Source organism: Mauremys reevesii, linkage group 8 (assembly GCF_016161935.1).
Source record: "Mauremys reevesii isolate NIE-2019 linkage group 8, ASM1616193v1, whole genome shotgun sequence".
NCBI lineage: Eukaryota > Metazoa > Chordata > Testudines > Geoemydidae > Mauremys > Mauremys reevesii.
Genome location: NC_052630.1, coordinates 90,118,855 through 90,131,577, shown reverse-complemented (window position 1 = coordinate 90,131,577; position 12,723 = coordinate 90,118,855). Strand labels below are relative to the sequence as shown.

The 12,723-nt window shown below is 46.5% G+C and overlaps 1 protein-coding gene across 7 annotated transcripts in view; it reads left to right on the top strand.

Moving 5' to 3' along the window:
* MIER1 (MIER1 transcriptional regulator) overlaps nucleotides 1–12,723 on the top strand; it is a 58,293-nt gene that overhangs the window by 4,811 nt on the left and 40,759 nt on the right. Inside the window, exon 1 of one of the 7 annotated variants that reach the window (XM_039484669.1) lies at nucleotides 1,996–2,168. The exons of 2 other annotated variants lie outside the window; for them this stretch is intronic. In XM_039484669.1, coding sequence (XP_039340603.1) covers nucleotides 2,160–2,168 — 9 coding nt within the window. In that variant the 5' untranslated portion in view covers nucleotides 1,996–2,159. Of the gene's footprint in view, nucleotides 1–1,995; nucleotides 2,169–2,240; nucleotides 2,360–12,723 lie in introns of those variants that run through there. 4 more of the 7 variants (XM_039484664.1, XM_039484663.1, XM_039484668.1 and 1 more) reach the window with 4 other exon arrangements.

Genomic DNA, 12,723 nt, shown 5'->3' with positions numbered 1-12,723 from the left:
GAAACAATGTTAAGCAAATACAATTTCCCCATAAAAATTAATGTAAATAGTGGGGGTTAGGTTCCAGGGCAGCTTTCCCTACTCTGCAAGCACCAGGGGCAGGGGGCTCAACCCTCAGCCCACCCACTCCACCCCTTCCCCCAAGCTCTCACCCTTGACCCATCTCTTCTCCCCCCCCCCCCGCTTACTTCACACACTGCGTCCTGGCTCCTCCCCTCCCTTCTAAATGCTGCAAGCCAGCTGATTGCCACTTTCTGGAGGCAGGGGAGAGAAAGGGGAGGCACGCCGAGTCCTCGCTCCTCCCTCCTGCCTCCAGAACGCCGCAAGCCAGCTGATTGCCACAGGCAGGAGGCACGGGAGGAGAGGGAAGGTGCTGATCCGTGGGGTCTGCTGGCAGGTGGGAGGTGTTGTGGGGAGCGTAGGGAGGCTGCTGTGGAGAAAGTAGGCAGCCAAACAATGTAAGAGTGAAGAATTGCACAACTTTAAATGAGTATGTTCCCTAATTGGTCAGCAACGTAACAACGAAACAACAGTAAGCGGGACAACTTTAAGTGAGGAGTTACTGTATCTCCTGACTCGGGTAACAAAGGCACAGTGAGAACAGTTGCTGCTGCTGGTGTCCCGAAGCCACCCAGGGCCTGTATGTTGCTAGCCTGTTTACTGCAATAGTGCCTGATAATGTTATCTCTGACTGGCATGGGTAAGTGTCCTACCACAGAGAAAGAAAAAAGGCTGCTATCCCTAGAAATCTCCGGGAGAGTATTGTAGAGTACCTCTATGGAAGTTTAATCAAAATCTCTCAGAAGGATTGAAGGGACATCCTTGTGCACATAAATAAACTGTTCCACAAGCCCCCCTAACTCTTGAGGAGAATGAAAAGCAGTTAACAACTTTAACTCTCTTTATTGTACCTCTTCTAGTACAAGTAAATTAATGAAAAATTGATAGCTGTATCCTGCTAAGTTGGGGGTACCAGCACTGTAATGGGAAATGAATGTACACACTTATCCAAGGTTCCTTCCCAGGGCTGCCCAGAGGATTCAGGAGGCCTGGGGTCTTCGGCGGCGGGGGGCCCCCGCTGCTGAATTGCCGCTGAAGACCCAGCACTTCGGCGGCGGGTCCTGGGGTGGAAGGACCCCCCCCCCCCCCGCCGCGGGTTTTCGGGGCACTTCGGGTTTTCGGGGCAGGTCCTAGAGTGGAAGGACTCCCCCGCTGCCAAACTGCCGCCGAAGACCCGGCACTTGAGCGGCGGGTCCTGGGGCGGAAGGACCCCACCGCGGGTCTTCGGGGCACTTTGGCGGCGGGTACCCAGTGAGACTCTATTTACTGTTGACAGTGCTTATACTGTAAATAATAATTTGCTGGTGATTTAGACGAGCATGAACCCTGTTTGCTGGTTGGTGATTTGCATCGGGAGTATGTGTAAGCTGGTGATTGCATGGGAGGTGAATGTGTGCTAGTGATTTCACGGGGAAGGGAGAAGGTTAGGGGAAGTAAATGTGCAGGTGATTTACATTGCTTGGGGGAAGGTGAATACTGAGTACTGTACTGTTTGTCCCGGTGTCTTGATTTGCACAGGTGGGGTGGGATGTATATGGGCTGGTGATTTGCACCGGGGAAGGGAGAATACTTATGCTGGTTATTCAAGTGACCCCATTTGTAGGTGACTGATACCAGCATTTGTGAGTGCTGTAGAGGGACCCACTCTTTTGCTAGACTCGTGAGTGACACGGGGAGGGGTGCTGCTAGCTTGTGACATGGGGGTCCGGGACCACATGCCAGCCGGAGCGGCCTTCGCACGCTCGTGCCTAGACCTAAGGGACTTTGAGGGCCAGAGGCCTGCACCGCTGGGTGGGGGAAGGAGGATTTCCCCATTTGCTGGTGAGTAGAACCTGATAGGGCGGGGCTTTCTGTTCTCTACGTCAGCTGTGTGCTGTACGTCTTGGGAGCGCGCGTTCCCGTGTCGGGCCCGGCCGGGAGTGTGCTGTCGGGGGCGCGCCCGCCGCCTGTACGGAGTGACGTTGTTGTCTTTGCCCCCGGCGGCCCCCCCCGGCCGCCGCACAGACCGTGACCCGCCGCCGCCGGTGCCGCTGCCTCCGCCGCGGCGGCGATGTGACCCTCCCCGCTCCCTGTCGGTCCCGCCCGCCCGCTCAGTGAACATGGCGGAGGTAAGAGCCCGGCTCTGGGGCGGGGGCTGGCCGGGAACTTGTTGCGCGGGGCTGCGGCCGAGAGGAGCTTCCCACAAGTTAGTTACCTGGGAGCGGAGGCCGCCCTGTATCTCTCACGGGCCTCTGCCCCGGGCCAGGGCCCCGCCCCTGGTGGCGGGGGGTCCTACGTCGGGACAGGGGGGTTGTGCTTGGTGAGTTTAGGGGCGCGCCCCTTACTGCCTCGGGGCCCGGAGCGATACCCTGAGGCGGGGACGGGGGCGCGGCCGCCACGGGGGTGCCACCCCTATGGGGGGGGTGTTAGGGGCGCCACTCCTATGGGGGGAGCGCGGCCCGCCTCGGGGGGGTTGGGGCGCCACCCCTATGGTAGAGGGGGGCCTCGCCCGCCACGGGAGGGGGGTTAGGGGCGCCACCCCTATGGGGGGGTTAAGGGCGCCACTACTATGGGGGGAGCGCGGCCCGCCACGGGAGGGGGGGTTAGGGGCGCCACTCCTATGGTAGAGGGGGGGCCTCGCCCGCCACGGGAGGGGGGGTTAGGGGCGCCACTCCTATGGTAGAGGGGGGCCTCGCCCGCCACGGGAGGGGGGGTTAGGGGCGCCACCCCTATGGGGGGGTTAAGGGCGCCACCACTATGGGGGGAGCGCGGCCCGCCACGGGGGGGTTAGGGGCGCCACTCCTATGGTAGAGGGGGGCCTCGCCCGCCACGGGAGGGGGGGTTAGGGGCGCCACCCCTATGGTAGAGGGGGGGCCTCGCCCGCCACGGGAGGGGGGGTTAGGGGCGCCACCCCTGTGGGCGGGGCTGTGCGGCCGGCCACGGTAGGGGCGCCTACCATTAGGGAGTTGGGGAGGCAGCTAGCAAGCCTTTGGGTGGAGGGTGTTACTCCTATGGCAGGAGTGGAAGCAGCAGCTGGGTGTGGGTAGGTAACCACTGTGCCTGGAGAGAGGCGCTGCTTTTCCTGGTGGGGAAAGAAGGAAGAGCTCCCCCTTACTCTGGGGTCTCCAAGTGGGGAGAATGGGGAAGAACTATCTGTAGTTCTTCTGTTTTGTGGGTCGTGTATAATGGGATGTAAAAAGACACACTTGAGGTTTGTGTGGCAGGGATTTGCCTCTTCTGATCGGATATGGAAGGACAGTGTTTTACCCTTCTTGGGGAATTGCTCATTTCATGTTCTGGACAGAGGCAGTAGAAATGTTGCTGAGATTTTCTTTGACTTGGAATTGGAAGTTTCAACTAATATGCTGGTTGGAACCATTTCAGTGAATCATATTGGAAATGTTCATTTGCAGTTCATACAGTAAAGCCATTCTTCTGTAGAGGGAAACTGTCTTTCAGTTTAATCAACTCAGTGAGCCCCCTCCATCTTTAGACTATTTATCAGATCTGTTATCCTTTTTTAAACTATGGGTTATGAAACCACCGCTTTTTCATCCCTCCTTTTATTTTGACTTGGAGAGTTTTTTCTTTTTCCAATGTAAAAACAATGAGGAATCCTTGTGGCACCTTAGAGGCTAACAGATTTATTTGGGCATAAGCTTTCGTGGGCTATATCAGATACATGGAGTGGAAAATAGAGTAAGCGGAGCAACTCCCATCTTTTCATGTGCTGTACATTTATACCTGCTTACTGTATTTTCCACTCCATGCATCTGATAAAGTGGGTTATAGCCCACGAAAGCTTATTTATTTATGCCCAAATAAATTTTAGTTTCTAAAAACAAGGACTCCTCGTTTGTTTTTGTTTTTTTTACTGACTGACATGGCTATCCTCTGAAACCTCTTTTCAGTGTGTATTCCTTCTTCCCCTCCCCTGCCCCGTGAAGATCCTGATTTGGCATTCAGACTCCTTCCTGCCATAGAAGTCTGTGCCATAAGGTGCTCAATATGTTTATCATATCCTCAGTGTCACCACAGTTGGGAAATAAACACCTTAATTTTTTCTCTCAATATCTTGGGGGTGGATTCAGTGAGAGTCACAGATCTCCTCCCTCAGTATTTTCATAACCTGCAAGAAATTAAAATATGTAACTCCCCTTCCCTCCCATATCTTCAAGGCCACAGAGATGTAGGGACACTTGATGTTTTGGACATAACAGCATGTGGGATCTATGTGTGTTAAAGTCTCACTAACTGCTTGCACATTTTGTCAATTAAATACTGGTGTTAGTTCTGAAATCTTTTGCATACTACACTGGTGTGAACTCAAGTTCACCATGTTGTTGCAGGGGCCAGTAACTGGTACTTTCTGCATTCCTTTCAAAAGTTATTTTCTATACTGTATTTTCGATGTATTTTCACATTGTAACAGATTATACAATTCTCAGTGCAATGAGACTTCTGTTCCAGAGTGCATAGATAGAGCTGTAGAAAGCCATCTTGGTGAAGCTGGTGAATCATGATTTTTTTTTTTTAATTTAATGTTAATGCGCCTTGTTCTGGAGCTATACTTATATTCTGTTGGGCTTGATATTTTGCTACTGGATAAAAGAAAAACTGTTCAGAGGCCACAGGAGAACTTCAGAGAGCTTTATTTTAAAACTTTGTTTCTAGGAGTGTGGACTTAGGTGGAGATCCTCATCCTCACTATGACCCTTTGATGGTATGTTATAGTGCTAGAGCAGCATAAAGGGGCTCCAGAAGCCCTGAATCAGGCTGTAAAAAGATTTCTGTGGTGCAGGAGCTTAGGAAGATGCTGCTGTAATGCTGGCTTTGTAGGTGGTGGTAGCAGGTGTACTGGGAGCAAGGCTGGAAGGTCATATCAGGGTTAGGAAGCACTGGCTCTGAAAGGGCACTTTTGGGAGAATGTCAGATTGTGTAGGAACAATATTGAGAGATTTTGCTTGATTTCAGATGGGAAGTTTTAGACTAAATTTGACTAAATGGGGGTCACATCAAGTAGCACTGTTGAGAAGGGTTGCTAATAACTTAGGCCTCGAGGGCTGTCTATATTACACTGGGGTGAGGAAGAAGCTGAGGATCAGAAGGGCTCAAAGTTGTCTTAAAGCTACATTATCCCTCTCTTCTACAGGCTGTGAATTCAGTGCTGACCCTCCTACGGGCAGTCCAGTCTCACCCTAAAGATATGTCTGCACTGTAGTGGGGAATGCGTTTTCCAGAGCGGATAGACAGATGTACTAGCTCTGCTTGTGCTAGTGTGCTACAAATAGCTGTGTAGCCAGGGCTAGCACAGGTAGCAACTCAGGTGTGTACCTGGGCAGTCTGGGTGGGTTTGTATCAGGTAGTTAGCCCAAACTGCTGCCTGGACTACCCAAGGCTACACTGCTATTTTTTGCACACTAGCTTAAGCAGAGCTAGTGCATTTCTGTCCAGAGTGGAGCCCAGAGCCGGAGCACAGCTTCAAAGCCCTGTTTCTGTCTATGCACTCTGGGAAGCAAGCTTCCAGCTGCAGTGTAGACATACTTTAAGTGAGGAAGTATCGTAAACTCTTGTGTTCAAGAGACAAACAGCTGGCTTTTTAAGACCAAAATTATAGACTTAAAATGCTGAACAAATATAATATGAATATGAAAAGACTTTGTGGATTATTTTTAATTTAATGGAATGTTGGGCTTGAAATAGTTTGACGGGAACTCAAACCCCATTATACTAGTAAATGGGACTAGAAAATGAAACTGATTTTTATCTGCAAAAATGAAACTAATTTTTTAAGTTAATACTGGTTTGAATGTTCCTTTTTTATATTGTTTGGTTTTAGTTACTAATGACTATATTTATTTATTTTAATTTATAGGCATTTCTGTGATATTGGAGCACCTGACAAATTTTAGTGAATTTAGCCTTCCAGCTTTCTTTGAGATAGAGAAGTAGTATTAACTCTAAGAGCCGTGGGTTTAAAGAAACATTTGGCTTATACAGTAGAACCTCAGAGTTACGAGTACCTCGGGCTTGGAGGTTGTTTATAACTCTGAAATGTTCGTAACTCTGAACAAAACATTGTTCTTTCAAATTTATAGCTGAACATTGACTTAATACAGCTTTGAAACTTTATGCTGAAGAAAAATGCTGCTTTCCCTTTATTTTTTTAGTAGTTTAACACAGTACTGTGCCGTATTTGTTTTTTTTTATCTCTGCTGCTGCCTGATTGTGTACTTCTGGTTCCAAATGAGGTGTGTGTTTGACTGGTCAGTTCATAACTCTGATGTTTGTAACTCTGAGGTTGTACTGTACATTCATTTAGTAATGGTATAGATGCAATTTAATTCACTCTTTCCCTGATTATAAGCTTTTGAAGATAAATTAATACCTCTTTGCAGTTCTGCATTTTTTAATATGGAGAAAGGGGCTGACACTGGCTGGAAGGGGACAGTCTCACTGTTAAAACCTTTTGTAAAACTCATATATATAATGTTATTTTGATTGAGTATCCACATTTTGAGTATTTAAGGTTCAAAAATAGGTATGCAGTTGTTAATCAGAATTCTGGTTTAGTACAAAGGCTGTGGAGAAAGTGATGCAATTGTGTCCAAGTGTAATTACGCATGTGCAGTTTCCTTAGCTAAAAAAGTACAGAAGTCAGCCCGTATTAAATACCACAGCTTTTAAGACAGTATGCTTTCTCATATCCCACCATCCTTCCCCTCTCCCCCCCCCCCCCCCCCAGCATTAATGGTGCAATGAGAACCGTCACCTTTGCAGCAGTTGGCATCTGGAACTGCCTTCCTATATGTGTTTCCCATCTATTTTAAGTCTCAGTTGAATACATGCATTTCCCCCTGGTTATGCCACCTAATTCTGTATAATGTAATTTTGTGAAGCATTTTGTCTTCCATGGAGGGAAGAGGGTTCTAATTAACAGTAACATAATATGCTATATGAAATATAGTAGTATTGTCACTTGTTTTTTTACAATCATATCACCTCTGGCTATGAGCTCTTCGGATTTCCCAAGTTGAGGAGGGATGGGCCTCAACAGTATGAAGGGAGACTCAAGTATCCCAACTGACCTCAACTTTCTGGGAGAAGAAGTGATCTCTTAAATATCTGGTAGCCAAATAACAAGCCTTCATAAACTGAGATAAACACCTTAAATTTCATCTGGAGGTGACAAGGAAGCCAAATCAGTTCCAAGCATCGGAGTACTGTATGTAAAATTCTTCAGTGGGCATCCATTTTTTTGTCTTAGCTGAAATTTCCAAGTGGAGTTCAGATGTATACTCAAGTAGTAATCTTACACCAGCCTGGAGGTACAAATCCAGCAAATGTTCAACCTTCTTGCCAAACACAAGTGGGGGTAAATGTTCTTGAACACTGCCATTACCTGAATATACAGAAATGCACAAGAGTTCTAACAAGACTCCAGTTTGTATATCCAAGTAACAAGAGGAAGGCACGCCATCTTGAGCAAAGGATATTATCTGCCATTTCAGCTGGTTGTTTCCTCCAAGTCACCAATTAAGTTGTTAACTTCCTGCACCAAGTACCATAGTTATGTAGTACTGCTGTAGCCTGTTAAATGGCTCCTGTATTCTATCTCTGAGGTGTCTGCAATTTAGTCATGGGTGAATTAACTAAATATAACATTAGTAAAATAAATGGATGAAAAGCTGCATGAGCGTAAATGCTGTTTGTTTTACAAATGGAATTTGTCCAAGGTGGTGAGCCCGTGAGCTTTGTATGAGTTAAATTGTAATAGAAACAGTTATAGTATATGGCCTAGCTATATATTCAAAACTTTGATGTTCAACCTGTTTGATGTTCATATATTTGGGTATGGACACACCTGGAATAAGTCCATAAAACAGTGATTTTATTCTATGACGACGAATGAAGTGATAAAGGAAAGTGTACTTGTTACTGACATTTTGCAACAAAAAAAATAAACTTCATTATCGTATGCAGTGTTGTCTCTCTCATATCCTGGGATCAATACGGCTACAAGGTGGGTGAGGTAATACCTTTTATTGTACCAACTTCTGTTGATATGAGAGAGAAGCTTTTGAGCTTACATAGAGCTCTTCTTCAGATCTGGAAAATTTAGAGCTTGTCTACACTTACATTTTATAGCGCTCTAACTTGCTGGCTCAGTGGTGTGAAAAATCACCCCTCTGAGTGCAGCACGTGTGAGCGTTTCAAAGTGCTAGTGTGGACAGGCTCTGACTGCTCGGAGCCGCACTTGGCGTGTGACCACGCTCACACTTCAAAGCGCTGCTGTGGGAGCTGTCCCGCAGCAGCACTTCCAGGTTTTTAGTGTAGACGTAGCCTTAGGCCTTGGCTACACTGGTGCTTTACAGCGCTGCAACTTTCTTGCCCAGGAGTGTGAAAAAGCACACCCCTGAGCGCAGCAGGTTACAGTGCTGTAAAGCGCCAGTGTAAACACTGCCCCAGCACTGGGAGCTCCCAGCGCTGTAAGCTAATCCCCACGGGGAGGTGGAATACCTGCAGCGCTGGGAGAGCTCTCTCCCAGCGCTGGCGCCGTGACCACACTCGCACTTCAAAGCGCTGCTGCAGGAGCAGTTCCAAGTTTCTAGTGTAGATATAGCCTTAGTGTCACAGCTAAATACTATATGGAACAGATTGTTTACCATAAGTAGTTAACACATTTCAAGGGACCATTCAAGCTGAAGTGACCTGTTAACACGCCTCCAGTAATTAGGAGGAAAGGTGTGTCCTGTTCTGTGGGGAGCTTGTTTCTGATGAGGTTGGGGGATTGTTTGAAGGCCAGAATAGGCGGTTCAGTAAAGATTTCTTTCAGTGTGAGGTCCTATATCAGCATGGGGACTGTGGGAGAGGGTGCAGGGACACACAGGGAGGAGGGGTGGCTGAGTGGGGGTGCAAGGACACAAGGGGACGGGCAATGTGCCTGACTGAATGAGAGAAGCTAGGGGTCAGCCAGCATCTGTATGGTGGAGGCTCCCTAACAATCCCTCCCCGCCCAGAAAAACACCTGTTCCATACTTCTCCCACCCAACAGCCTTTCCGATTTGACACTCTGGTTCCTTCCCAGCAATCACTTCCCCCTCCCTCAGCTCTTCTGTTATGCCTACCTCCCTCAAGCCTTTGCACTGCTTCTGAGGGGTGTGGGAAATACATTTCTGTATTGTAATTTAAATTAATTATTATTCAGAGTTCTGTATTAATATGCCTAGTAAGGAATCTATTGATCAAAAAAAATTTCCTGAATCTCTTTTGTTGTCTGTATTGTTACAGACATAGTTGCTAACAGGTATTTTGAAATTAATTATCAAAATAATTGAAACTGGTATGATTATATTGAGGTTGTTTGAGAAATATGCAGAATTTTAAAATATTATGTTTGTTTTAGCACAGAATTCCCCCCAGGAGTAACACTTGTAATAGTCACTCTGGACTGTAGAAGAGTTTTGGTATTTCTTTTTTAGAAGCACTTCTCTTTGTGTTTCAGAAATCAGTGCAACTGGCAAGATTTCAACTGATAAGAATAGCCCTGCTTTTCTTGACAAATGGCTGCCTTCTTTGCCCTTAGTATTCTAAAGACTGCACCTCTGGCTTCTTCAACCTTAGCTGAATTTTGTATGCATCCCATTTTGGATAAACCCGGTGTGTTTTTTGCATCTCCTGTAAGCCGTTGGAGTCTTGGGTGTCATTCATTGCTTACTCAGCAATCTGTATCTCTTATAATAAGTATGGATACATCCAGTTTAGGATGCCGTGCCTAACCGGGCTATTTGCTAGCCCACAGCTTCTGGAAACCAAGAAAGAACTTTTCCATGCAATCTATTCTCTCTTGAATAAAAGCCTCTGTTTGCCAGAAGCTGGAAATAGGTAACAAGGGATGGATCACTTGATGATTACTGTTATGTTCATTCCCTCTGGGGCACCTGGCATTCGCCACTGTTGGCTAGATAGACCTTTTGGTTACGGTATTTAAACAGCATGGTAACAGACACAATCTTTTGCAGCTGAAATCATCTTAGATTCATAGTTTTACTACAAAAGATGAAGCCAGATGTCTAAAGTTTTGCTGGGACTGAGATCCAGGACAATGACAATCTTCTCACTTTGGAAAAGGGCCTTCTGTTTGTCGTCTTTAAGATTTTAGGTAGAAAATGAGTCTAATGTAAAATCCAGGAACATGGAACCTGACTAACTCTCACAGTTCCAGCATGGACTCATGATGTCTGCCACTCACACCTGTTAACTTTGTCTTAAGAGCTGCTGTTCTTCTTACTGCTGGGTTCTGATAATCTTTTTCTGAGGATAGATCAAATCCTGCATCTGTGTTTTGAGTCCTTTCACCTAGCAGCCATGAATCTGGTGTTTTAGCAAGGGAGACTACTGAATACTGATGTGGCAGTTAAAAACATCATGTTGCAATTTTATAAGACTGCCCAGCTTCCATTCTGAAATGGAGTAGATGTATATTCTGGATGGTTCTTTACAAACTTCCCGGTTCCAATTTTTTAGATTTTTATCTTTGATCAAGATATTCTGTACTGTTCTACCCATAAAGCAAATTTAGCCGCCTTTGCAACTTGATAAGTTTCTTTCTAGTGTTTGTCTTATAACCACCTTTAAAGGAAATGCTTCAGATAGACTATATTTATATTTGCCAATTCAAAAGCCTACATTGACATCCTCTTCTTCCTTCAACCTATTGAAATAACAGAGTATGTAGACTGCAATATATCATCTTCTAATTTGGGTAATTGAGTTTTCAGGGAACAAGAAGGCTTAAGATTCTACTTCATCCTCTTTCTAGTGTTCAGGTTTTTTAAAGACAGATGGGTGCTCAACCTGAAGTTCTTGAATAGATTCTTCTCAAAGTCACAGTTCAGGACTGAGACCTTTAATTCCACCATAGCAGCAATTTCCAAAGGAGATTTTTTCCATTGTCAGGTGTTCTTCAGATCAACCATCTACACATTATTATTATTATTATTAGGCTTGGCAGAAATCAATTTTTTTTGTAATTTTGATGGATTATATTTTAAGCATTTTATTCTATTGATTTTTCACAATTGCAATAAACTGTGTGGGGGTGAGATAATTAATGACAGTAAATGTTGAGATTCAAAAAATTAAAACCTTGACTGTTAAAACACAAATTGTCAACATCACATGTCAAAATATCCAAAGTAAATATCCTTAAATCAAACTCTGATGTTCTCCAGCAGCATTTTTCTTGCTTTGCCAGTCTGCACATTTTTGTTCAGTGCAAATATTTTTTGTTGGTTTTGTGTGAAATCAATGTTTTATGGACACTTATAATAATTAGTCTTTGAAGGATTAGATTTTTATATGAAACCACACAGGAAGATCTCAGCTCCACATGTGGCAGATAGTGTTGCTAGTATGTTGCCTTACTAATTGCCCTACCAAAATGCTAGATAATGTTGTGTTTTCCCTCAGGCAGAAAAGGATACATGTATACCCATTCTGTGATGACTTGCTCATGAGAGCACCCTTCCTGGAGAAAACTCCCAAGCAGTTTTGGCACAGTCCAGATTTTCTTCTGAAACAACTCAGATTTGTCAATTCCATAAAGAGATGAATTACTCATATGGTTTATATTTGAGACAAATTGTAGATACCAATCTCCAAGGACATTTTTTTTTCTACAGGAGGATGGGATTCAGAAGCCAGTGGTGACAACAATCGTGTCATCGATTCTTCAGTCACATTTATTTGGGCTTTATCTCTGATCAGGATGGTGGTCTCTTGCACCATCATGCTGTTGTGAAGTTCCACATGCATCCTCTCTCTCTAGCCGTTTATTTTCCTGGGAGCCCAGGACCCATCATCCTTGTCCTTGCTGGTCCTAGTGTCAAAGGGGTATTGACAGTCCCTCTCTAGGGGCTAAAAGAAAGCAGGTATTCAAAGGGTCACACTTTCCGAATCTGAGAGCGTTGGTGGAGACCATCTGTGCTAGCTTCAAGAGCAGGGAAGCTCATTTAGGGACAGTTTCATCCAAGATAATGTCAGAACAGAGCTTCAAAACTCTACCAGTTCAAGCTTAGAGCAATTAGCTATTCTCTAGGACAGGTGTGGGCAAACTCTGCCCCCTGCAGCTCCCATTGGCCGGGAACGGGGAACCGCGGCCAATGGGAGCTTTGGGGGAGGTATCGGCAGGCGAGGGCAGCGCGTGGAGCCCTCTACACCCACCCCACTTTCCCCCAGGGGCTGCAGGGACGTGGTGCCGGCCGTTTCCAGAGCAGCATGGGCCAGGGCAGGCAGGGAGCCTGTCTTAGCCCCACTGCGTGCCGCTGACACCCTGGAGCCGCTCCAGGTGAGCGGCGCCGGGCTGGAGCCAGCACCTCCTGTACCCCAACCCCCTGCTGCACCCTTCCCTCACTCCAACCTCCTGCCCTGAGCCCCCTCCTGCACCCCACACCCCTCCTTCACCCCAATCCCCTGCCCTGAGCCCCCTTCTGAACTCTACACCCCTTGCCCATAGCCTCCTCGTACACCCCAACTCCCTGCCCTGAGCCCCCTCCTGCACCCCAACCCCCAGCCCCAGCCCTACATTCATGGCCCGGCATACAATTTCCCCACTCAGATGTGGTCCTTGGGCCAAAAAGTTTGTCCACCTGCGCTGTAGGAGCTCTAACTCCTATCTTGATC